At 40.3% G+C, this 25,844-nt stretch overlaps 1 protein-coding gene across 3 annotated transcripts in view; it reads left to right on the top strand.

Moving 5' to 3' along the window:
• grid2 (glutamate receptor, ionotropic, delta 2) overlaps nt 1-22,310 on the top strand; it is a 614,241-nt gene extending 591,931 nt beyond the window's left edge. The window contains exons 15-17 of one of the 3 annotated variants that reach the window (XR_004895179.1): nt 7,752-7,992; nt 16,262-17,550; nt 19,175-19,327. Coding sequence is in view for 2 of the 3 variants with exons in the window: in XM_031309308.2 (XP_031165168.1) it covers nt 7,752-7,992; nt 19,175-19,633 (700 nt within the window). In the remaining variant the exon portion in view is untranslated. Of the gene's footprint in view, nt 1-7,751; nt 7,993-16,261; nt 17,551-19,174 lie in introns of all 3 variants that reach the window. The other 2 variants (XM_031309309.2, XM_031309308.2) reach the window with 2 other exon arrangements.
• The last annotated feature ends 3,534 nt before the right edge of the window (nt 22,311-25,844 follow it).

The following is a 25,844-nucleotide window of genomic DNA, read 5'->3' as shown; positions in this document are numbered from 1 at the left end:
CTGAAAGCCCACTTTTTAGGTATTACAGGTAACACTTGTCCCCCTTTTTTGTATATACTTAAACATGAAGCATTTTTGTATAGAAGACATTACATACATAACTTTGATAAGCCAAACACATGAAATATATATTCTTCTTCTTCTATACTTGGGAGGACCCACGGAGACATAATGCATTCCCTAACCCCTAACCACCTTAACCATCACAACCACATGCCAAATAGCAGCCTGTACCCTTACTATAACTAAACCAAACCATACCATAACTTCTATTCCTAACAAAAAAACAAGTCTTAAGTCCTAAACAGCCCTTTGGAAAAGTGAGGGAAAACTTAACATTGCAACAATATCCTCATTCTGAAGGTCTAAAACTCAAATTAGTCCTACTTGTACAAATTAGCCTATTGTGTGTTTCTCCATAGGAGAGAGAGACAACAAATGAAAGAGCATCTTTTGTTCATTTCCTTTCCCGGCTTTCCATTATGTGAACATGTTTTCTAGCTTAAATATGTGTCCACAGTGCATATGTGCGACCATACCTGTGGTTTTCATGTGATACTTAGTGTGACACTTCCTCTCTTGCTCCCTCTCTCATCCTGTGTATGATCTCAGTATAATTTACCATGAATGTGTTTTGTCACATGACGGAATTCATGGCATTCTCTCATCTTTCACATTTTCCTTCTTCCCCCAATCTTCCTTTCTTCAAGGCTAGTGTCCCTTGCTCCTTTATCCAAATTGCTATGGTGTTCTTCTTTCTTTTTCTTTCTTTTTAGCTTGAGTCAATTAATAATGTGTGATCATCCCACCATCAAGGCTGCTACCAAAGAGTTGCCATGGCAACATCTAGTCCACGCAGTTACCCGCCACTGCGGAGAGAGCAGGGAGGCAGAGACAGCGCGCACACAGACAAACACACAGAGGCACATCAGTTACCCCCCCACCTCCCCCCGCCACACAGGCAACCCTTGCTCATTGGCTTTTACAGCCAGTGGGAGTGTTAAAGTCATTATAGATTTCCTTAGTCAAAGTCAACGATCTTAAAGCTAGGTGCTAACTCATTACACACACACACGGTGTTAATGCAGCTCACCAGCTGTTTCATGGACATATACACAGACGCAGGGAGATGCACGCATGCATACACCATACCCATACACACCTACTATATAATAAGACAGTCATACAGTCATGCTGAACATGCACACAGCTGTTTCACACAAAAAAGGCCATAACAGCCGGATGGACACACAGATTACACTTGTTTTGTAATTACATTTAACCTATCATATACCCTTTACTTCCAGTGCAGCATCCATGCAGCATGCATTGACATTGAAACCCTCACATCACATATACTGTCACAATGATGCATTCAATTAGATGTTAACATGCACTTGTATATAGCAAGCCCTGTATTATAAAATGCAGGACATGACACTAATACCTCTACTGTATGTTCTCAGACTGCAATTATATGTAGTAGGTGTTATTTTTAGTGATTAAAGTAATCTATTTCCCAATACCTCAGGCAGCGATGTGCTGACTTAGACACCTCGGGCATTAAAACACCCAGTCCCAGAAGGAAGAAAGAAAACATCTAAAGTGTACACTCTCTCAGTTCTATATTCTTTATATTAAGACATTAAAGGACAATTCCGGCGCAAAATGAACCTAGCGGTTAATAACATATGTGTACCGAGTCGAACGTTCTCTGGGATTTGTTTCATGCTAATCAAATGCATCTCTAGCTTTAAACAAGCTACCGCAAACCGGTGGTTGCTCTGCTAACGCTAGCTTTCGGGGCAGATGGTAAATTGCTATTTTTACCACTAACAAGGCTCAAAATAGCACCACACTTCAACGGTAGCATAATGAGGGTCCCTACATGTAAACCGAAGCATTGAGAACTTTGTAAGTGTACACATAGTTTACATGAACGCTACTGTCTTTATAATCTTAATATCTTTTTAATAAACTGTCTGTACACTTACAAAGTTCTCAATGCTTCGGTTTACATGTAGGGACCCTCATTATGCTGAATTGTGGTGCTATTTTGAGCCTTGTTAGTGGTATAAAATAGCGATTTACCATCTGCTCCAAAAGCTAGCGTTAGCAGAGCAACCACCAGTTTGCGGTAGCTTGTATAAAACTAGAGACGCATTCGATTAGCAGGAAAACAGATCCCAGAGAACGTTCGACTCGGTACACATATGTTATTAACCCCTAGGTTCATTTTGCGCCGGAATTGTCCTTTAAATCAAAAAAGTTTTGGATATCTGTGCAGGGAAAAGCACACTCCTGTGGGGAAAATGAATCAGATGTCAGATTTCCTCTCCTGTGCTTTATCATGAACTTCATCAAACTCGGTGTAATGAAGTGGATATTTCATGAGGACATAAAAATTGTGTGTGACGCACACACACACACACACACACACACACACACACACACACACACATACACACACACACTGTAATTAGCTACTTATGTCAGTTTGTCATTGTTTCAAACAAACCGTGCTTTGCATAATTGTAGTGTACTTTGAGTGTGAGACTACACGTTGACTGCTTGTGCATGTTTAACACTTCTATCTGTGCTGCTGTGTGTTTGCGTGTGCACAGGCAAATTTGTGTTTTCGAGGGAAGATGTGTTGGTTTTAGTGAGACAGCAACAGACAAATTAGAGATGTAGACAGATGGTGTACTGCAGGAAACCTTTGACTCAAGCCATGTTTTTGTTAGGCAGCTCACAGTGGCTTTTCATCCTGCCTGTCAGCCATGGGATAGAGATAAATGGAGAGCAGTTGTAACCGCTTTTGTGTTTAAAAATGATCATCATCGTGCTCACTTTTTCTCACAGAGTTGAAGTATTCCTTTGCGTTGTGGATGCCATGACTAAACAGAGGTCTCTTCTTGGCTCGGTGGTAACCGATTTTACATGTGCGGTGTCATTCTGAACACTGAGCGCTAGACGGATACATTTAAGCATTTGAACTTGAATCACTCAGGCAAGCTCATATTCCATTTGTGAGGTATTATGTCTGGATTGCCGTCATTTTTTAGCACGTAAACATCTTCCACTTCACTTTTGGCTTGCACCATTCTGTCCAAACCCAGGCATGCTCTAGTATTGCAGAGTTAAATCAGTGTATTTTTGTGGGCAGGATGATGGCAGCTAAACATCAATTAGATAAATGAAAAGGTAAATGCAGCGATAATGTGTGTGCGTGTTCTTGTGAGTGCATGTCAGCATTAGGGTTTGATTCAAGGGCCTATTGGGGAAGCAGCTTTTGCATTACTCTGATAGGTCAATTAGTTCAGAATGATAGATGATGAGCTCCACAGGCAGACAGTGTTGTAATAGAGGGGAGAGAGAAAGTACTGTCCTATATCTCAAATCTGTTTTGCTCTGTCCTCCCTCAACGTTACATACAGCTTAGACACACATCCTAATTATTCCTCTGATAAAAGTCTCCTTTTGAAATGTTTTGATCTTTGATCAAGATGTGGAGTAAGCCTTTTTAGTTATTCTTTGTTGGTTTGTTTGGGAACCCTTTTGATTGTCTGGAGTAGGCTAGGGTACCTCAACACACAGCAAGATCATAAACATGTGAAATCATTGGGTTTTCTATAGGATATTTGACAATTAAATTCTGCTGCCATTGCTATTTCTTCCTGCAAGGAAGGACATGTTAATTACTATTTCCACTGTTTATTCGTTTTCCATCAAAGGTCATTAGTAAAACCCCATTTGTAGAATTTTGCCACAAAGGCTTTTACTATCAATAGTAATTATGTTCACAGATGTTAAAGTAGATGAAACAGGAAAATGCAACCGCTTATTTCCACTCCTTAAAGCTACATTGTGTAAGAATATCTCCCATCTAGCGGTGAAATTTTGTATGACAACCAACTGAATATTACTTTCTAGGCCCCACATTCCGAGTGCATTTAAACTCCTACGGTGGCCGAACCCGAAATTAGCGACGACTTCGTCTGTGAGTGTTCCTTCCAGTGTAATAATAGTTTTATGTTATTTTGGTACGATTTCATTGCTAACGTCAGCTGTCAGGTTCCCAAACATATGCAAGCTAATGTTAGTAAAGTATCAGTGCTATCGTTATTCTGTATATTGTACGAGATTAATAGTGTAAGGCAATGTTTACAGCGTAGGAAAGAAGCAACAGAGGTTTGTGTTTTTAATATATTTCTCTGAGCAGTATGAACAATGTCAATGAAACCAAAATTAGCTCTTAGTATCTCCATCGTTTACACGCAGCTGTTCTAGCTGTTGCTAGTCTGTGTTACAACTTCATTACGTGAGTTGTTTGCCAGGGAAATCACGACACATATGATTACGTTTATGTTACAAGGTAGACAATCCTTTTTCATCATTGACCCTAGGAAAAGTATCGTCGTTCCAGCGTTATGCACAACCATGCTATATTTAGCCAAGCAAGTAGCAACTATAAAACAAATTTACACAAATAGGCAGAATTACCTGTCGAGAAGAAAACAGGCAACTTCGGCGTCCCTTTTAAAATCCTTGCTCCTTATGATCTCTTTCCATCTTGGAAAAGCCACTCCAATATTAACTTTGGTCTTGTTGCTTTGCCTGTCACGTTGTCGTTTTAATTCTCTTTTTAACTTCCTTGGCGTCTCCGTTACATGTCCTCGAGAATAGGCGCAATCCTCCATCTTCAACAGGCTTTCAAATCTGCCGGCAGTCACAATTAATCTTCTCCCCCTCCCTCCCTGGCATTCGTCACAGTCAGTGCCACTGAGTGAAAAGTGCGAAAGGCGGAGGTATGTCCCTCTTTGGCTAATGTATTTTAAAGATGGAGGCACAACATGGCTGCCGTCATTCAAGCAACTCGCTCGTATGTATTCTGAATGATTCTAAATGGCAGATTCTACGCGTACGAGAATACTTTGATAAGTTGGTGGAAGTAATTACACATGAATGAGCACATATTTTTGCTAAGAATCAACAAAAAAAATTACATAATGGAGCTTTAAGTGCCATACAAAAACCTGTGCGACAAGAAATTGGTGACAGTCAATTCATGAGCAGAGATAACAGACGGCAACTTCAAACATAAAGCATTCCTCTTTCTCTCGACAGACATGAAAAGACATCATGTCAGACAAGAAAGTTGGCAGACTTTCAAGCAAGAAATGATGAAATATTTTGACAAAACATTGCCTGGCTTCTTTGATAGGTGGGGTCGCTCTTCTTCCATCTCATTAGCCTGTGTGTAATCTGTCTTTCTCTGAAGCAGTCTGTCAGAGTGCTGGCTTGTTTGTGTGTGTGTGTGTGTGTGTGTGTGTGTGTGTGTGTGTGTGTGTGTGCAGCATGTGTTGTCAGAGTGACATAAAAAAGGTCAGTACTGTATGAAAGGCACGACACTTTGGGAAAAAAAGCTTGTTTTAACTTTTATAAACAGTGATTTTTCTGTGATACTGTCATCAGCTAAAAACAAACGTGTAAGGATGCTGTTTGAATTTTGATTAAACGCAGGTGCTGTTCAAAAACCTAACCTTCACAATGTCAACTTGCATATCAACAGTGCGCCCTGCATGCAACGGTGAAGTGTTTTTGCTCTATTGCTCCTCCAGCAATCAGCAATCTAGCACTCAGAGGGTACAAGGAGTGGTCAAGCATGAAGCAATATCAAGTCTTGTGTCATACAGTACAATATTAGGCAAGGCTTTATTTGTATAGCACATTTCAGCAACAAGGCGATTCAAAGTGCATTAAATAAAACATTTAAAATAGAATAATACAGATATTAATTACAAGAATAAAACTTACAGTGAGTGTAAGAAATGAACAATTATTTAAAGGAAGGCAGCATCAAAAAGAAAAGCCTTCAATCTTCAGCCTTTATTTAAAAGAAGTGTGAGTTGCAGTTTTATTACAGTCCAAAAGTAACTTGCTTGACATTGTTTTCTTTCAAACATTAACATGTTTGAAAGAAAAAGGAGCAGGGCCAACTGCACTGCTGAAAAAGAACAGATGTAGGATTGGTATGCGATGAGAGATTTCTACGCTGACTACCTTTTCTTCATGCCAGTAGAGTGATAACCAGGGCATGCAACTAGGCCAGTGCTGCCACTATACTACTACTGCTACACACTATTGCAGATCAGTTTGATTTCATTTGTTTTGAGTCAATGTTGCATTTCATCTACACAAAGTCTTATCTAATCTTGGCACTAATCTGCGCTGATCTGAGCCAAACAATCCCACAATCAAGCTGGCAGTTGGTGGACATGATCTTGTATTAGAATGACTGTTGGTGGATTTGCTGTTTGAATTAGTTTTTTATTCTCTTATTTTCTCTCTCTGTCTCATCAGTTAAAACCCCAACTGGCATTTTACCCATGTAGTTCCCCAGTCCCACCAGCTCAATAGATCCCAGGAAGTGTGAAGAAAATGTCCCTAAATGAGAGTGACATGGTTATAGAGCAACGTGCTGAGCCTGTTTAGCTGATTTACATTGAAATGAGCCATGTTTTTTCTGGCTATTGTGGATGAAATTAATTATGTAAACTGTCTGCAGGGCTCATTTGCATTTCTTGATTGATTTCAGTCCGTTTTGTGTATTCCGCATGAGAAAAAATGAAGAGATGAAAGATGGGCACTTTAATTCATGTCAGCATGTTGTCACTGAAATTGCAGGAGGGGTTTGTCCCTGGGAAGTTGTGCAGATAATTGCAAACATCTGTCTCTAGGTACACATGTATGACTTTTGTTTAAGTTTGCTTTGACATGCATGCAGTCAACTTTTGTGACTTTGTTGATTTCTGAATGTGTATCTACCCTGTTGGTGTCAACCAGTGTGGTGGTTTACTTTATCTTTGAGGGATTATTTGCTTCTATTTGTTTTCTGTTAGTATACAGTATATTTGCCTGTGAGGCAAACACGCACACACACATTCCCACATTGCCTTTATTTCTCTCCCTTTCCCTATGCTCCTCTCTCCTCCATGCCACATTGTTAAATATGTGTGTGTGTGTGTGTGTGTGTGTGTGTGTGTGTGTGTGTGTGTGTGTGTCTGTGTCTGTGTCTGTGTCTGTGTCTGCAACTCCCCTCCAAACCAAAACGAACGACCCAGTTAAATAATAAGCTGAAGGCTAACAGAGGGACCCCATCAACCTCTGAGCTGTATCCTCTCTGAAGCCATCAATCGTGGGACTAAAGCTAGGCTGCATAATGACGTTGTGGCAGTGTACTCGCGCTGTGCTGCAAAACATATTAATGTTGGCCATAATGAGTTTGACAGCCCAATATGGTTGTCAGGGATTAGGGAGGATTTTAACTGGCAAACACTGCCCTCAAATGGAAGAGAGAAGCTATGGCAACTGCAGTAAAAGCTGCAGGTTTTGTGCAGTTGACTTATATTGCAAATATGTTTCATTCTCCATGGTTTAATAAAAGTGTTTATGAATCTGTAATCATTCAAATGGCATTCAGACACCATCGATTATCATACCTAATAGCGATGCTCACTCTGGACAGTGTTATCTTACTCTTCTGAATTTTGCCGGCTTGTTGCTCATTCATGCAACTAACTACACATTATGTATTCATTCATGTATGTCTGCCTTTCCATGTATGCTTACTCTAAGTATTTTACAAAGATTTGTAAATGTGTAGCTTCTGTGTCAGTGTGTGTAAAGAATGCACCCTTACTGTACATGGCTCTATGCTTACGTGCCTGCGTCTCCTGCCTATGTCACAGAATCTTGGAGCTCCAGCAGAACGGTGACATGGACATACTGAAAGTCAAGTGGTGGCCTAAGGACAGCCCCTGCGACCTCTACAGCTCAGTCCAAACACGACAGCGCGGCAGCGCCCTGGACATCCACAGCTTTGCCGGCGTTTTCTGCGTCCTGGCAGCCGGCGTGGTGCTCTCCTGCCTCATTGCCATGGTCGAAAGCTGGTGGTCACGGAGGAAGGGATCCAGGGTCCCCTCCAAGGAGGTAGGGGGATGGATGGGTGACTGAAAGGAGGAATGATGGTACAGAGAGAGGTATAGGGCCTATAATACATCCCTGGTCTTCTCTTATGTTGTGAGAGGGGAAAGAAACGGCGTAATAGGTAGAGAAAAAGGAAAGGAGGGATCAAAAAAGAAAAAGTAAGAGTGGGCAGATGATGATTGGATGAATGGGTTCATTTTTAGGTCTAGCTGAGGTAAGGGGAAAAGGGTGTAGAATTACAAAATACAAAGTCTAGACTTTGTGGCCAGGGATGCTAAGTTGAAAAAAAAGTCATTTCTTTAGTCAGTATGCATGAGGAAGAGAGATAAAAGCAGAGCCTTCCTCGTGAAGGATTTATGACACTGACAGCGTCTGGAACCTTTGAAAACCTCCCATGTTCACAATATCATTTCCCCTGAACACAATTTGCACACAAGCAACATCAGCAACACTATACTGATAGCACAGACTGGAGCTGTATTTGTTGCTCAGCTTTTGCACATCCTGTCCAAAAGAATCCTGGAGGTGCTATATTAGCTCTCCAGTGATATAAACAGCATTGATCTATTGCATAGTCTTGTGTATATAAATCTCTGCATATGTAGGAAGGGAAGGAAAGGTCAAACAGTGCTTGAATGTTTTCAGAAGCCCTGAGAACATTGTATTAATTTTCCCTTCTCACCCACATCATGATCTTAATAGGACTGTCAGCTTGTAAAGCATCCTGTCATGTTAAAAAGTCTAATTGTTTGCATAGTTAAAGTTACCATCAAATTATCAAAATGAATAGCCAAAGAGACATTATCTGCCAAAAGACAATTTAACTTAACTTATTTGAAAGAAGTGTTAATGTTTCTATTCTCTTCTTAGTCCTCATTAGTTAATGTAAGTACTGCCATTCATACTGATGCCAAATAAGACATCTAACTTTAACTATAATGTAAAATTAGATAGCCTGGGTGACACATGCATGATACACATATTCACATTATACACACATACTGGGGGTCTTTAAGTACTATGAATTAGTTGATGTAGCTGCATTCTTCACAGTTAAATATTCAGTCCCCCAAGACCATGTTTATATTGTCCCTACACAATCCTTACACACATCTCTTTACACCTTGACAAAGCACAATCACAGTCCAGATCCTCAATATGAATAGAAACTACTAAGGATGTACTCTATTGGCCTTATAATGTATTCAGTATTGTGCTACTGCATACTCTCACCTCTTTTTAGATGTTTTATTAATTTTGGTGTCGGTTCATTTAAAATGAGCCAAATGCGTCAGTGTCAACAGGGTAATCAACCACTTATTTTTCTGAAAAGTTAATGTTTTGGAGAAAAGAGAACACTGGCAACGTTAAAAGCAGAATACAAAAACAGCGGCAACAGAGGGCCTGTTTGAATGCTGCGGCGTGCCTTGACCAAGGCAAAGTCAGAAACACTGACTCACCATAATAAACATGGATATTTATACCAGCGTTCCCTTTAAAACAGTGGCAGCACTCCACCTTGTAAATTAGCATTAGCGCCTGTGAAATATCCAGTCAGCCTATATGTGGTTGATCACCTCAGCAGGGATATCATTTGAGGCAATCAAAGTGACGCTGGCAAAATCTTCCCCTCGTAGAAACCCTGCAGTCTGTTGTGATTTGGTAGCTGTTTGCTCCACCGTAGACAAGACAGGTAACATCTTAAAAGAAAAACACAAATGGCAACATGTTCAGTTGCATTTCTATTATTGCATGTAATCACAAGCTCAGGCCCTTTTCACCAGAATAAATAGAGTATAATGATATAATATAATGAGTGGTAGCCATGGTTGCAATCTCTCTTTATTTAAGTAGCTGATTTATCCACAAAGGGATTTGATAAGGATTTTGTAGCAGCTTTCAATTTAACTTCCACTTTAACGCCAACCCACCTTGTCACCTCTCATGCCTACTGCTATGCTTACCAAAACACAGTGGGAGATTAGTGGGAGTATTTAAGTAAATAACTTTAATCAAAACTGAAATTCCAGCAAAGTGTAGCAAATTTGTTATGCAAAACATGCCACTGATTAACTGAAAGAAATGTAATTATGGGTGAAACTATTTTCACTTTTGGTTTAGAGTTAATTATTATTTATGTGTTGGTAACAAATTAGACTGAGGCATTAACAAGCAGCAAAGAAAGAGAAAAAAAAATGTTTTTTGCCATCAGGTAAATTACTTCAGCTTCAAACAATTGCTTTTTCCCCTCAGCAGAAGTTATTTGATAAAGGCAGGTTAAAGTGCACTTGTGGATAATGACTTTAGGGAAGTAATATAGAACACTTTCATGACCTATCATTCAACTTCCAGTCCTTACAGATATCAAACCTGCTTACCATCAATCAGAAGAGAGGTCCTTTGAATAGTCTACCACAATGTATTACAGCTGTTGCCTGGTTACCAAAATGGGCTTTAATGGAGGGCGGGGTTTATTACACTAATAAGGACTGTCTGTGTGAACATCTCTGCATGACTCTGACCAGAAACAAGTAAGAGAAGCATGGCCTATCTACTTAATCTGTGGTGCCATGATAATTTAAAGTCCCACCAAGAATACATTAGAAAAGATGACAAAAAGAAGGGAATGAAACTTGTGGCTATACCCAGGATGATTTAATGTCAGAGCAGGTTACTTTGAATGATTAAAGAATGTTAACACCAGTCATCTGGAAACTCATTTAGGGGGAAAGTTTCAACATGAAAACTCTATGAACCATTGGTTCCAGATGGTTTTAAATGAGCAGCTTCTGGTCCAACATTGGTGTATCATCACACATTATTGCAATACTACATCATTACAGTTTCTAGCTTTTGGAGAATATTTCATCCACTTTTGTTGTCATTGATGTGACTTGAGTGGTGGTGACCTCCTTTGACACAAACAAACATAATATAACATGAACAAAATAAAAATTGGTGTTTTATTGCAGACAAAAAGGTGCTTTGGTACTTGACTGATGTGCCCCATCAGCTGTGATCACTGTAGTGTGCACAGGCTTGTTTGACAAACTACTTGGAAGTCGCACAGCTTTGTTTACTGCAGTCCAGTGCAATTGCTTGCAACTGATCAACAGTGGCACATGATTTGTTGTAATTATTGCTTGTCCTTTGGGCTTTTTGTTTATTGATTTATTTAATTGTTTATTTTTTTATTTAAAAGTGGATTCCTCTTTCCTCCTTAGAAAATGAATCAATTCAAGGCTTGCTGGTGTTGTGAGAGGGTTTGCACACTTCTGTGAATACACAAGCAGGAGCTTTAAAGCTGCAGGCAGACTCCTCCCATCTCAGTCAATTTGCCATGTGGAAGTTCCCCATGCATCTGGCATGATGTGCTGTTAAACTGGCTACAAACTGTACTGAGAATAGAGCAAATGCTCAACAGCAGGTTGACTGCTGTTCGGTCTGCTTGAGCTTAATTTTGTTTCTTATATATTGCTGCCATGATTTAATTCTTCACCATCTAATTGCGTTGGTAAATCAAGTTACATATATTAAATATTTACTGTGCATGCTACAGCCCATCATGTAGAGGTCCTTTAGTATGTGACTAAAACAGATATTCTATTTCTCTCAGTTGATTCAGTGGCTAAGCATTGTGTCTAAAGAACAAACACAGTCATCAATATCAATTTTGAAGCCCAGTCAGGTGAAACCACGTTGCTGCGCTCAACACAACCAGAAATAAGTCAGTTAAACATGTTGGGTCACACTGTATTGTTTGTTATCATTTTCCTAGATACTATGTTGCAACATACGCAACATTGGCACTCAACTGACTGCCAATGTAATTTTGTTTTGGATCAGACGGCAATATTTTCTTCAGTACACACACTGACAGACAAACCATATATACCCCCTACCTCCAGCCCCCTGCTCAGTTACCAGCTTTAATCTGTCATTCAGATCAGTAGTCATGTCCGCCAACCGAGCAGCCACATAGACACCAAACCTTTGGTCACACCCAAAGTCATGTTAAGCACAGTGTGGTTCAGCTGCAACACACATGCTCCCCGCCATCTTCATTAGCCACTAAGAGCAGCCAGTGGAATCAGCCCCCGACTGTGTGCAGGAGGAGAGTTGCAACAGCGAATAGGAGGGACAGCAGGGATTCAAACGGTGATAGTCTTTAATTCTCTTTGTAGATCTTTAAGATTTTGCATATTAAGGCTTTACTGACATATGGAAATCACTATTATTGGTTTAGAAGTCACATATGTTTGATAGGGTGCACTTCCTATGTATGTACATTATTATACAATTCCAGTTAGTGATAGTTCTATTATTAGTCCACTGCCTCATTAAGCGACAATAAAAGAAGTGTAAAGTTTTCAAGTTATTCAGTTTTTTTTAGAGGAGGGAGTCATATTTTATTCCAATACAAATCAAAACAAAGCTTTGGGATAATAGTGGGAGCAAAGCAGTGGGATATCCAAGTTAAGTACAAAGTTATAGTGCATCATTAGAATAGCCCCTTCAGTGCTTCCATGGTAAAACGTTAGCTCAGTCAGCCATATTTGTTTTTGATAGTTGACCCCTGACATTTATCCTTGACCATATCAAAGCATTGACCTATTGATTGCCATTGGTTTGCGCAGAGTAACCACGGAACCTCAAGGGGGTCAGTACGCTTCAAACTAATTGCTTGTCGGATCATCAAACAGCGTCTGAATCCCCCTTCACTCACTCCTTTCCGACTGGGGAGGCTGCATCCAACAATTTTTGTAACTTTCTGAAACCAACAAGCCGACAAGCACGCCCACTTTACTCAGCAAGGGGCCAGGTGTGTGGAGGTGAGAAAGTAGTTACGTAATTATTGTTTTCCTGCCTGTTTCTAAAATAGAAAGCTTTTTACCCCGCCTTTGAGTGTAGTTGTTTGGGACAAAGATAAACACTTTTTCCTTCAGACGTGGTCGGACGACACGTAGTATGAATTAGTTCATTTCAAGCATACCATGGCCTTAAGAATGACAAATTGTCTGTAAAGGCCAGACAAAGTTTTTCATTTGGCTGAAATATTATTATTATTTCTTCCTAAAATTAGCCCGTCATAATATATGTAAAAACAGTGGGAATACCATACTCCAATCTCAAGTCACCATCTGTGCAGAATCTTTCCAAATGGGCAACCAGCTGCAAAGATGGCTGCTGAGAACCGAAGAAGAGAGAGTCAAGCTGGGACCACTGCAGCATGTCCTGACTCAGTGGAGGAAGGAAGACAAATTTAAGTCAACTTCAAAGCAGCTAATTAGATAAATTGCATATGTTGTATTTTATCGACTGGGGAGAAACTCTTGCCTCTGCATGCAATTTTGGCCTTAGTCATGGCCAATGGTGTAAGTCTAGAGTGTTTAATGTCATCCAACTTCCTAAAGTTAAATTAATAAAGTGAAGCAAACCATAAAGCTTGTAATTAAGTCCACTAGACGCCTCGCTCTCTGTCAGTTTAAATGAAGAACTTGTTGGCCTCTGTCACAGGGAATGCTAACATCACTTGAGACCATCACACTGAGCCAAGAGCATGCAGCTCCTTGTGCATTTTTGCAAACTTCACATTAAATAGGAAAGCCTGGTGACCCACTCTTTATGCCTGGGCCTGGAAAACTTGCCTTAGTAAGATTCATTGGCACCAGGAGTATGAACTGGGAGTGCAGACTTGGCATGAGGACTCTACTTCCAATGCAGTGAGTTACTGTGTCCAGAAAGACTTACTGTTCATAGAGAATTCAGGCTAATATCAGCCTCATAGGGATATACATGTTTTTCTTTACTATTATTGAATGTATTATGGCAGACTGACAATATTCCTTTTGAACCATAATGGCAATTGTGGAAATCACTAAAACCATGGTGTTACATTCAACATTCAAAACGAACTTGCACCCTACCTGATCTAACTCCCCTTGGCTTAATCTAAAATGAGCAAGTGCACAAATGTAAAAAGGGTTAGTGCAGGTTGAGTGCAGTTGTGTCATTGGGATTATCAGTTGGGCCTCACCTGTCAAAAATGTTTGTTGAATGAAACCTATGGATTATGTATTCAAAAGTACACTAACAGTGCTCATTTTTCCTTCTTGAAGATGACAAACAGCTTCCCATGTATGGCTGCTTTTACAGTAACACACACACACACACACACACACACACACACACACACCACTGAGCTCGCTCTCTCACATGCATGCATACACATCATCTTTGCCTCATGTTTAGCTTGCCTCTTCAGTCACTTCAGTCTTGTGTCAATATAACGAATGCCCAAACTTTATGTCAGATACGCCATATCATGAAACCCATAAACGCAAGATATGTTTGTTCAGTTTGTTTTCAACATGCTTCATAATCCCCGGTGGTTTTCAGATCATGCTCTCAGTGACCTATACAGGACTTAAGATGGTCGTGTTTCACTTAAACTCAGTTAACACTGGCACACATCATGACTATGTTCATCCATTAGATTATATGGCCAAAACACCATCCCCACCACATGCCACACACATGCTTCCTGTATAAATGAAAGTCCCAAAATTCACTGCTCAAACTTAAATCCAACTAAGATGTGTTTGTGTCTCTGTGTTTCTTATACATACTAAAACATACATAATCAAACACTGTACATGTCTGTACATGCCTTTACATTCATTGCTGTAAAGCTGTGGCAACTGCTTTTAAATGTAAGCTAGTCTATATGTCAGTGTTTGTGTCTGTGCTATGGGTCTGTGTTATGTGTTGTGGAATGGCTGACATTGCTATGTATGAGGCTGCTTCTCAATGTAAACAGTTTGCTTCTACCAGGCTTATTCACTCACAAACACAAAAACACAATTTCCTCAGAATCACCAATGATGTATCATGATTGAGCACATTTGACAAGGATATGCACATAAAATAAAGGACTGTGTATTAAAAGTCATCCCTGCTATCTTGGGATCTTTGATAGTTCACAGTTCATTAGTTTAATTAATTTTGAGGACAGTGAACTACAGTTCTTACATCCTGAATATATCCCATTTGATAACACATAAATGTGCATTTTACCTACATGTTTTGGAAATTAGTCATCTTCCTCCTTATTGCTACTGTCTTACTGTGCTCAAAAACATCTGAACTCATTTTGGGTTGGTGCCTGGGTGGGTGATGTCTGGGCTTTTTTTGTAATGATAGTACTGTACTGTATATCTAAGGAAAATTGATCAGTGTTCCCCTTAACAGTGCTTTGGAAGCTATAGTCTACATTTTAACATCTTGATTCTTTTGACAAGCTATTTTCAGATGAGTGGCTGAGGCCCATTTCATTCATAACAGGGCAGCTGTATTGCTTTACCCTTTTGGCCTATATATATATGTGCCATGAAAAGTTTGTATGAAAGAGTTCTGCCATTGGAATCATCCACATCTCTAAAAGTTCAAAACTGAGAGTAACTATACTGCTGCATATTGACAAAATACAAATGATTTTTTTTGTCAGAACTCTTCCATAATGCTAACGTCTGTGGTTTTGACCATGTCTGATATTTCATATAATCCATGTAGGTTTAGCATGAGAAGAGCGGGCACTTCCTTGTGTATCATCTCCTTTAGTACACCCAAAAACAGCTGACCTCTTCTTTTTGAAGTGTGTGGTTTGGATGGGAATTGCCAGCCTACTCGTTCTAACGCTATATATAAAATGATCTGTGTCATTGTGGCTCAAAGCTCTCATATTTCCTTTTTGTTTTATTTTTGTAGATAAGTACTCTGTGTTGAGGGGTGTAGCGGGCGAGGGGGAGAGAGAGAGGGAAAGAGCAGTACAAAATGCCATTTAAACATCTCCCCTCTCCAGGTATATAACGACTGTGTGAATGTCTCTCTGAAGACACAACACAGAACGACCTGCTTAACTGTGTGTGCTGACTGACTGCCGTGTCTTTTTTCTCGCTCACCCCCCACCCGTCTGTCTCTCCAATTGACTTCTCTCTCTCCTCCACCTTACAATCCTGCCATCTGCCTGATCTTGTCTGTCACTCATCCCTTCTCTGTCTCTGCCCGTCTGCTGATTGTCTGCCTGTGTGTCTATTTGGCTTCATTTTTTGGCTTGTTTTAATCTTCCCACTCAACTTGCATGCACACAAATACACAAACACATTTATATGAATTACTCCACATATCTCTCCCCTCACCCTCTCTCTCGCTCTCTCTCTCTCCTCCTGTCCTCTTTGCTCACACCCACATGCACGTCACACACTCACACCAGACGCAGGCAGATGGCCCATCTGTCAGGCAAGCTGCTGATCCTTGCCCTCACAGCCCCAACGAGCACCCTCTGACCCTGGGCGGTCAGAACCAGAACCCCAACATTGCCAACACCACTGCCCCCACTGCCACCCATTACCAGCCCCCAGCATGCTGCGACATTCCCTGTGCCCTGATCGTGCAGCACTCCTACGAACCCAGCAACCCCTCCGAGCTCACCCCCAAAATGAGAATGACCACCTTTACCACCTCACCTCCCACCCCAAGGTTATATATACAATAGAGGATAGAAATAAAGCATTGGTTAGTCATGCTTGAAGACAGATGCTGTTAGAAATGTAATGATATATGAATAATAATGTATTTAGAGGAATGATGGCCATTAAGGAGCAGAGTTAACACTTTGGTGTTCAAAGTAAAAGCAAAGCTCTCTGCTTAAAGCAAATGCACCTCTTTCAAAAACCTTTATGTACCTGGCATGTTGCCAGTTGACTGTGTGCAATGATGCCTTTCTGCCATTAGAGGGTGCTGTCTCTCTATCTAGAAGCAAATAGAGCATCATCTTTGACCAGACAGTTACAAGTTACAAGCTCTGTAAAGTTATATATGCAGGTAAAGCCTTTAATGAAGTATGTATTTTATGTAACAGATATTTTGCAAAACCTCATATTACAAAATGAAGCCAAAAAACATTTTGTGGTGTAAGCGTGGCTTTGTTCTCCAAAATAAGGCCTTTGCATTACACAATAAATTAGATATATGTATATTTAAATACATTTCAGATAAGAGATCCATTATTTTATTAATGTGAATACAGGTTGTGATCATTTGGGTGATCCAGGGTTGACTTCTCTTTTGTAATGTTACAGTTGGCATTATAATGGAGGAAAACATCTCTTTACAGTAAGATGAATGCAGTCAGGGCCTGCCACTTTTTTCCAAAGAAACCTTCCACTTATCCTTGCCTTGGTCCCTTTCGATCACTCCTCGTAGTTACCCATTAGTGTCCTTTAACTGACAGCAGACTGACCATTTGTGACTCACTCTTCTCTTTGACTTCCCTTCATTTTTTGGTACCAACTCTACCCTTTGGATATCCCCTCCTTCAAACATTTAGTGTGTGTATGATAGTCTCACGACAAACACTAGTGCCCCCTCGTCCTCTCCTTCCTCCCACTGTCCCCTCCTTAGATGGCAACCAGGGGGCACCACTGTTGGTCCCCTCTGTCCGTGAGCTACATACAGTAGGTCCAGAGCCCCCTGCCAGACCCCCCAGACCCGAAGGACACGGTCAGTAACTCTATCGTTACCCCCAATATTGTGACTCCCCTCCTCACAACACCCTGTTCGACTTTACCCAAACAATGTTTTAATGAAATGTGATACAGCAAAATGAGACACCTAAAATTATGTGACACTCCACACTTTCCACCACCTACCTCTGAGACCCTTACAGTATCTTCCATAAAGCCAGAGAAGCCCATTGCCACACATATGTGGACAATGCAAACATTTTAAGAGTTTTGGAAACTCTCCATTACCTTCTAACACCGTTCAGCTAAGCCTTCTCCTCTCTATATCCTCACCTCATTCATTGCGAACTTCGTTCCCTTGCACCCTCTCCAGTAAAAGCATGAAACACCGCTCACTGAGTGTTACCATCCTTTAGACTATGTGGATAAGTTATTTATATGTGAATATATTAATTATAAGTTTCATTTAACATATACTGTAAGTTAAGTTAAAGCTTAAGTTGATGTATGCACTCTGTCTTGGAATTTTTTAAATTATTAAGACTGTTAAACATTGTTTGATTGAAGTTAAATTGTCTACATTATATGATGCAGTTGATAAATAAGCCATATTGTATGTGGCCTGGAAAAAATTCACTTGAAAATGAGATGTCAATCTCAATGTGAATTTTTTGGCATGATGGCCAGAATGCAATGGTGACAAGAAGCAGAAAAAAATACATAAGATAAGGAAGGTTGTTGAGCATTTGGACTGCCTTCTGTAATGTAAGTTGTATTTGTAGTGTAATATTATTATATGTACAGTAGACCAAGCACCCTGGAATCGCAGAGCACACAGCATGGTGGCAGTGTGTTTTCTGTGTGTATTCCAGATTATTTGCACTCCCTTAAAAACCTTGTAGAAGTGTGTGTATGTGTCTCTCTTTCAATATCCTGAACACAGCTCAGAGTATGCTTCTCTTCCCTCCATCTTTTCCCTCCTCTCTTTTTCGCTCTCCCTGCTTCCTGTTTTCCATGTGACCACCAAACATGTTCCTTTTATGTTGTGTCACCCCCACTCTTCCTCTTACTATTGCAATTACCTCAACATGAATCTCATTTTTAATTGTGCCAAAACCTTTGTTTGGCCACATGCATGCCATCTTGCCTTCATCATTTTATCACCCTGCCTTGTCCAATGCCCATCTCTTTCTTTCACTATTATTCTTACTATCCATTTATACTGCTCGGATGGATGACATCCCTATTGCTGACTACAAATACACCCCATTCCTTCACTGTTCACTCTCCATTACCTGACTCCTATTTGCACTCCCCTTACTCCTTTTCTTTTACCTCCTCTCCTTCCTTTTATCCTACTTTCCTCAATTCATCCCTCTAATCTTCCTTCTTACTACCCCCTCCCTCATTCTCATCTCTCTCATCCTGTCCTTCTGTTCCCTTCTCCCATTTCCCTCACCTACATCTCCATCCCTAAACACTGACCCTGGATCTTTCTCCTATCCCATACCTTCTCATCCTTCCTTTCAAACGTCTTGTTTCCCAACTCATATTCTTTCCAATCGCCTTCCCTTTGCATTAACCTTTCTTCCCTTATACCATTTACCATCACCGCTTCCTCTTCTCCGGCCTACTCCTCCCCTGCCCCTCCCCACCTGCAGGACGATAAGGAGATCGACCTGGAGCACCTACACCGCCGGGTTAACAGCTTGTGCACCGAGGATGAAAGCCCCCACAAGCAGTTCTCCACCTCTTCCGTCGATTTAACACCCCTTGACATGGATGCGCTGCCTGCCGCACGCCAGGCCCTCGAGCAGATCAGCGATTTCCGCAACACCCACATCACCACCACCACCTTCATCCCCGAGCAGATCCAGACCCTTAGCCGCAGCCTCTCTGCCAAAGCCGTTGCTGGATTTTCCGCTGGTTTCGGTAGCGGTGGCGGGGGCGTCCTCCAGGACCACCGAACTGGTGGAGTAGGCCCTTTCAGGCAGAGGGCCCCCAACGGTGGCTTCTTCCGCAGCCCCATTAAAACAATGTCCTCCATCCCCTACCAGCCCACAGGTCCAGGACCCAACTTTGGATATGGCAATGATCCAGACAGGGGCACCTCTATATGAGGAGTTGCTAAGAATACGATTGGTTGAGGAGGAAGAGTAGGAGGAGGAGCAGAAGGAGGTGAGGTGGCTACGGTCGGTCATGGGATAGTAGAACAAATACATTATGGCTAAGCTAAAAAGTCAGAGGATATAGATGTGTACATAGGAATCTTTATGCTTTCAGTTTCTGTTTGGGTGTTTCCAGGGGGGTCCATTTTGTATGTGGAGAAGACGAAGGAGGTGGAGGTCTATTGGGGCGTTCCTTATCCTCCTGCAAACCATGTTGGTGAGGTGCAAAAAGGGAAGGGGCTTGAATCTTTGCTTTATTGTTGTTGTTCTTGTGATTGTTTGGGGGATTATTTTTAGGGATATGTGTGAAAGGGGAACTTTTTTATTGCTTCTATTTTATGATATGAGGACTGCCTCATGTAATGGAGATCTGCTGAAATGACCTGATTAGTATTATCTAAACCCCACCTCGGAGGGTTTAGTTTATACTACTGCAACCACAGCAAACGCGTCTATATTCCTGTGAGCTCCAGGACTGCCATTGGTGGAAGACTGGTGGTGTTGTGAGCCAATAAACAACTCCAAGGGGCTCACACTACTAAGCAGTTATTGAGTTGTTATTTTATGAAGGCCTATATAACAACAGTTTTGTTCGTAGCCCTGGGAATACATACAGCAGCCCCTTGTAGTTTTGAAAAGGCCCCATCTAAGTGAATATCGGAAGATTTCACTTCTCCAGTTTTACTCTGCCTTTTCGCTATGTGGGAGTCCATACTGAGATGCCTGGGGTTCTAAATGGGTTATCATCTCCAAGGTGGTGTCCACACCGTGGCCTGGCTAGACCTAAGACATTACAGCTGAACACATGCTGACCCCATCACAGTGCATCGTTCTGAAACCTGCTGAAATGCCATGACAGTGCAACAATATGACACTGGATCACCAGTTTGGTGTGTTGATCTAAAACTATTTCTGCCATTTTGGTGCATCAGCCTGAAACAGTTTTCACCACTTTGATGCACATTAAAGACCCCACTGCACTGTACCAGTGCACACAGACCTGTAAGTGATTGTATGTAGATCTGACCTTTTCTTTTCTCACCTGTACTGTGCTATCTGCTTTTCAAGTCAAGGTGAGATCCTCTAATCAGACTCTCAGAGGGATAGTAAAAAGGGATGATACAAAAAAACAACTTAAAGAAAAGAAAACATGAAATACAAGCTGAAAGACTTCCAAAAGCTAATGCTTATTATATGTCTTTTATTGAATTTTGTTTTTGAAGAAAAATAATAGATTTTAATGCGTGGAATGTGTTTTGGTCGGGAAGTACAAAAAAATAACATTGTTCTGAGCTGTCTACTTGTTTTTTTCTCTCAGCAAACTTTGAAAAACTGCTAAATGAGTGCTGTAGTCTCTGGTTTTGCATCATTAAGTCATTCAACCTTTTACTTTTGATTTTTCTTTGTTTTGCTTAAATTTACTGATGCCATAGCCCGAGTGTTTAAAAGATAAAAGCTCATTCTATAAGGTTATGTCATGTTCAAGTTCATTAATCACTTCTTATTAGGTTCAAGTGGTGAGCGTGTATTTTGTGTTGAGGAGAAGCCATTGCAACACCATCTTCAGTACAGGCCTTATATGTCACCTAGCTAGCTGTACCCTCCAGACTTCCAGTCAAACCCAAGAAACCATGAGTACTGGAAACATTGTAGAGCAGCAAATCAGTGTTTGTGCTTTAGGGTCACGGGAATGTCAAGAAGAGTCAACAGCCATCAGAACCCAATGGCTGCCTGTATGAGATGAGTCCGAAATATACTTCTATTTCATATCTGTAACGTTAAGGGTACTGTTTATATAACTTGTTTTTTTAAAGTGCCAATTAATTAAAAGGAGACCATTAAGGTGCATTTAGGGGTGGGGAAGGGGAATGGTGCATTAAGAGCATTAAAGGAATATTTTATGGATTAGGGGGTGGGGTGGAAAAATGGAACCAAATCTTTTTCACTAACACTGTATTAATAATTGATAATGGTAGTTGTTTAGAACAAGTTTTCAGTTTGTTATCTTTAAGAACTAAAACCGCAAAATGTTGTGCATAGAAACTCAGTCAAGCCACAGTGTTTTGAAGCAAGCATTCTTAGGCATTCTTTTCTTATATTAGGCTACAGTATGGCTATTGAATGACAAATAGGACACAGACATTTAAAAGGTTTTATTTAGTATAAATGAAAGAGACATTATAAAAATGTATATTTTACATGTCGATGCTATTTTTGTTTAACAAAAACAAAAGAGTATATCATGATGAGCTTTAGTGTTGAGTTTAGCATTTGGTTTTCCCTTGTTCTGCCCATGGTCAACATAAACACAAACTCTTTGCTTTTCTCATGTCATCCTGAGTTCATTTTATTATTTGCTGGTTAAATGACTAAAAGTGGCAAGTTGATTAAAAAGAAAGCATGCACAAACTTGCTCTTGTGCTATCTGTTAACATTTTTTAATTTCATACATAGAACTACAGGATTTACTTAATAATTTTCAAAAATTTATGATGTACAGTATTTAATATAGGCCTATTTTGTTGTATGTGTTGCATATTATTCAAAAATCTGAACAAACTGGGGCATCTGTTACAAGTGGCAAAGCTTTCTGTGTATAATTTGTCTAATAAACAGGTTTTCTACAGTGGGATGGTATTTGTTGTTTTTGCTAACCTGGATAACCATATGTGAAAGGTGATACATTTCAGTCCATGTCCAATGCCCATCCTCTCATTTATCAACAAACTGTGAATAACTATTCATGATTCTTTGTCATTTAGGGACTCACCTCTGGAATTAACCTCTCAAATCACAGCAAAGGACTCCTCATAGTGATGTTTCACCGTCATGCTAAATTTCTTTTGTCTTTTCCCTGTTTGCTCGAAACACCTGAAAATTTCCAGAAACTCAGAAATGACCAACTTTTTATAAAAGTAAAATTTGTGTCACAGACAATTTATTTTGGTGAAGAGGGGCTCCAGAAGGCTTAACGTCTTCCTTTTCTAGACAAAAAGTTTCTCCTCTCCACAGTGTTCTGTTTTAAGTGTATGTGGCTCGTCTTCTTTTCCAGTGAAATGGTTACTAATCCTGCACAAGTCCCAAGTTACTGGTAAGTTGACCCAGATACTGGTAAGTAATCCTATTTTCATCAAGAGTTTTAGTATGGATTCTCTCCTTCACTGTCTCTTTTCTTTCTATCTAATCTAATCTAATCTAATCTAATCTTATTATCATTAGGCAACGAAGAACAACTGATTTCTTTATGTGAAGTCAGAGAAGAATCCAGAATGATCGGTCAACAAAAGAAAATGTTTCTCAAGAAAATCCAGTCTTAAGGTTTGCACCTGTAATAATGACGAACTAACCTGGTATTTGGGGGGAATTGATTGATTCAGGCAGGGTGTCATTTAATAATTGATGAAAAGTAGCTGCAAATCATCAAACCTAATAGATTTAAGGGGTGAAAGGGGAGCATATAAATGCCAACCATAACATTTTTAAATGGGTTTGAGTGATCTGAGATGATTTTATGTGTGAAATGGATTTTTGGTTCAAGCATGAGCTAAGCTTTTGTGCCTTTCACTTCAAAGGCCTGTGTACTGCTGTTAACAGCTGGATATACACACTGCTAGGGACTGCTGTCAAGTTCAATGGAGCATGACATTGTAGTTCTCCAGTTTAACCAGAGAGTGGCACTATTTAGCTCACCCAACGTTTAGAGATCTCCCTGTTTCTTGACTCAGTTTGTGCTTTATAACAAGATGAATGGCAGACAATGCCCACATTATTGAAAATTAATGAAAGAAATTAATTTGGCAGATGTTGATGGTGCTTTGAATTCCATTGGACACAACTGAGCGACAACCAACTTGACGTCAAGCTAGACATTTTCTTATTGTACAAAGTAGTGTTTAAAGTCAACATTGGAGAGTTAACCTGTACCGTCCTTCTGCTCTTCTTTTTGTTTGGCGGAAGTTCACTTGCATCTAAAACGTTTTTATAGTTGTAGGGAAGTTGTTAAGTTGCTGTGGAAGAACTATCTAGATATTTTACTTAAGCAAAAGTAGAAATACAAACAACCTGCATTCATAATTAAAGTAAGTAAAAGTACATTAGCAAAGTGTAGGCCTGCTTAAGGTATCTAAAAAGTGTTATCTTACATAATTGGATAAGTACTAATCAACACTTCATCAACATGTAAGTATAGCAATATAACGTTGCAGCTGGTTGTGGTGATGTTAAGTTGAATAAACATTTTAAACCATGATAACACATCATACTTTTTAAATTGATAATATATTGGCTATGTGTTGATCTTCAAAGTAACTTAAGCAGTCAAATAAAGGTAGTGTACAAATTAGAACATTTTATAGCCTACCTATTGCTTATTTATACTATATATTTCTAATTACACATGCTTTTTCCAGTTGTTTGTATGGCAAAGTCATATAGTTTGGAGACAAGAAAATTCCCTTGGTGTGGCTAATTTTAGAGCTTCAAAATACATTTATATTTTAGCACTTCATCAAAGACAATACCATGGAATAAGTGAGTTTAGGAAAGGCTACAGTTGAGTTTTGAAATCCCTGTCCAACTGCCCTCACTCTGGTCTCGTGCCCGTCGCGCCCCTGTCTCCCGGGAGATGGGAATGAGAAGCGGCAGCACGCAGACTTCTCTCGCGCATTGGAATGGGAGCCTCCCTCCCCTCTCCCTCGAGGAGCCCCCTAGGCGTGACCAATGGAACATAGAGTCTCCATTGTGGCTGCGACACTTTAATAATCGCCAGCTACAATATCCAACCTGTCGGTAGCTTCAGGAGCCCGGCCCGGCCCGTTGGATGGGGGGCTTGTAGGTGGGAAGAGGGGGCGAACGCTCGGCGCCAGACCTCTAGCCTGCAAGACGTCCCCATGATGAATACATGAATAAAAAATAGAAAAGATTGATGTCGGTTTATCTCTGAAATTATAGGATTCTTCCCAATTGTATTACCCACGATTTCCAGCTCCCCTTGTTTGAGGATTCTTGTCTTTTCAGAATAAACCCCATCTTTCTAACCATTCTTAACACAGCCTATATTTGTTTAACTGTTTGTATGTTTGGCCTGAATTGTGTGATTAGGTAATTTAATGTTGTGAAAACTTGGACTGGGCAGGGTAGTAACAGGGATGCTAGCCCCTCCTTGATCATTGTGCTTCATACATTGGGCTACTGTATATTTAAAATATAGCTGAGCTTGTATTACAGTATATCCTTCTTATCCTAAATCGACCGTGGCAATTAGGTTAAATAGACAATTTCCACCCAGCAATTAGCCCATTGTTCATTAGGCCTAAAGTTTGCATCTCAGTAAGCATGGTTGATTTGACCAGTAGACTGCAGCTGGGTCCCTATAGCTATAATTTGTTCTAAGTTTGTTTTTCTGTCGTATTGGAATATGTGATAATAAATGAATTGGAAATAATTGCCACTGCTTAAGTAGGCCGTGTGTGTGTGTGTGTGTGTGTGTGTGTGTGTGTGTGTGTGTGTGTGTGTGTGTGTGTGTGTGTGTGTGTGTGTGTGTGTGTGTGTGTGTGTGTGTGTGTTCTCCTCGCTGAATCCAGTTGCAATCGCGCACCACTTTCAGCTCGTGTCAGGAAACGGTGTTGAGCGCGAGACCCCTGCTCATGTTTCCGTTCCCTGTGAAGCCCTTTTTACCGACAGGGCGTTCCGAGAGGTGGATCAAAAGGTTTTAGACCCGCTACAAAAGAAAAATGGAAATTGGAGATGATCTTAGAATGAATGAATTGACAATGAGCGCGCGAGCTCCAGGAGACGCATTTTTTTTTTTTTTTTTTTTTGGCATCTTTTTGTTTTACAGCTGACTTTTGGTCAACTTAAGGCTACTTAGCCTTAGTTTTTTTCTGGTCAGGCTTTTCTCCCTCAACGTTGTTAATTTCTACAATAGATTCCCTGTATTTGTGTCACTGTTGAGGCATGCAATGCAGGTATTTTCTAAATTGAATAAGATCTACTGTGAAGCCCCATGGCTACTGAGTTGATTTGTGTGAAATATTTTGTTATATTACTTCCTTTCAGTAGTCTCAACTAAGAGTGACAGTGATAGGCTATGTATGCACCGTTTGTGTTGACTTGCTCTTTGGAGTTAGGGGGTAAGCTACTGGTGAGAAACTAGTCAGGTTGT

This window comes from Sander lucioperca, chromosome 2 (genome assembly GCF_008315115.2).
Source record: "Sander lucioperca isolate FBNREF2018 chromosome 2, SLUC_FBN_1.2, whole genome shotgun sequence".
NCBI classification, from domain to species: Eukaryota; Metazoa; Chordata; class Actinopteri; order Perciformes; family Percidae; genus Sander; species Sander lucioperca.
Note: the sequence above shows the minus strand (reverse complement) of the source record. Positions and strands in the feature narration are given on the sequence as shown.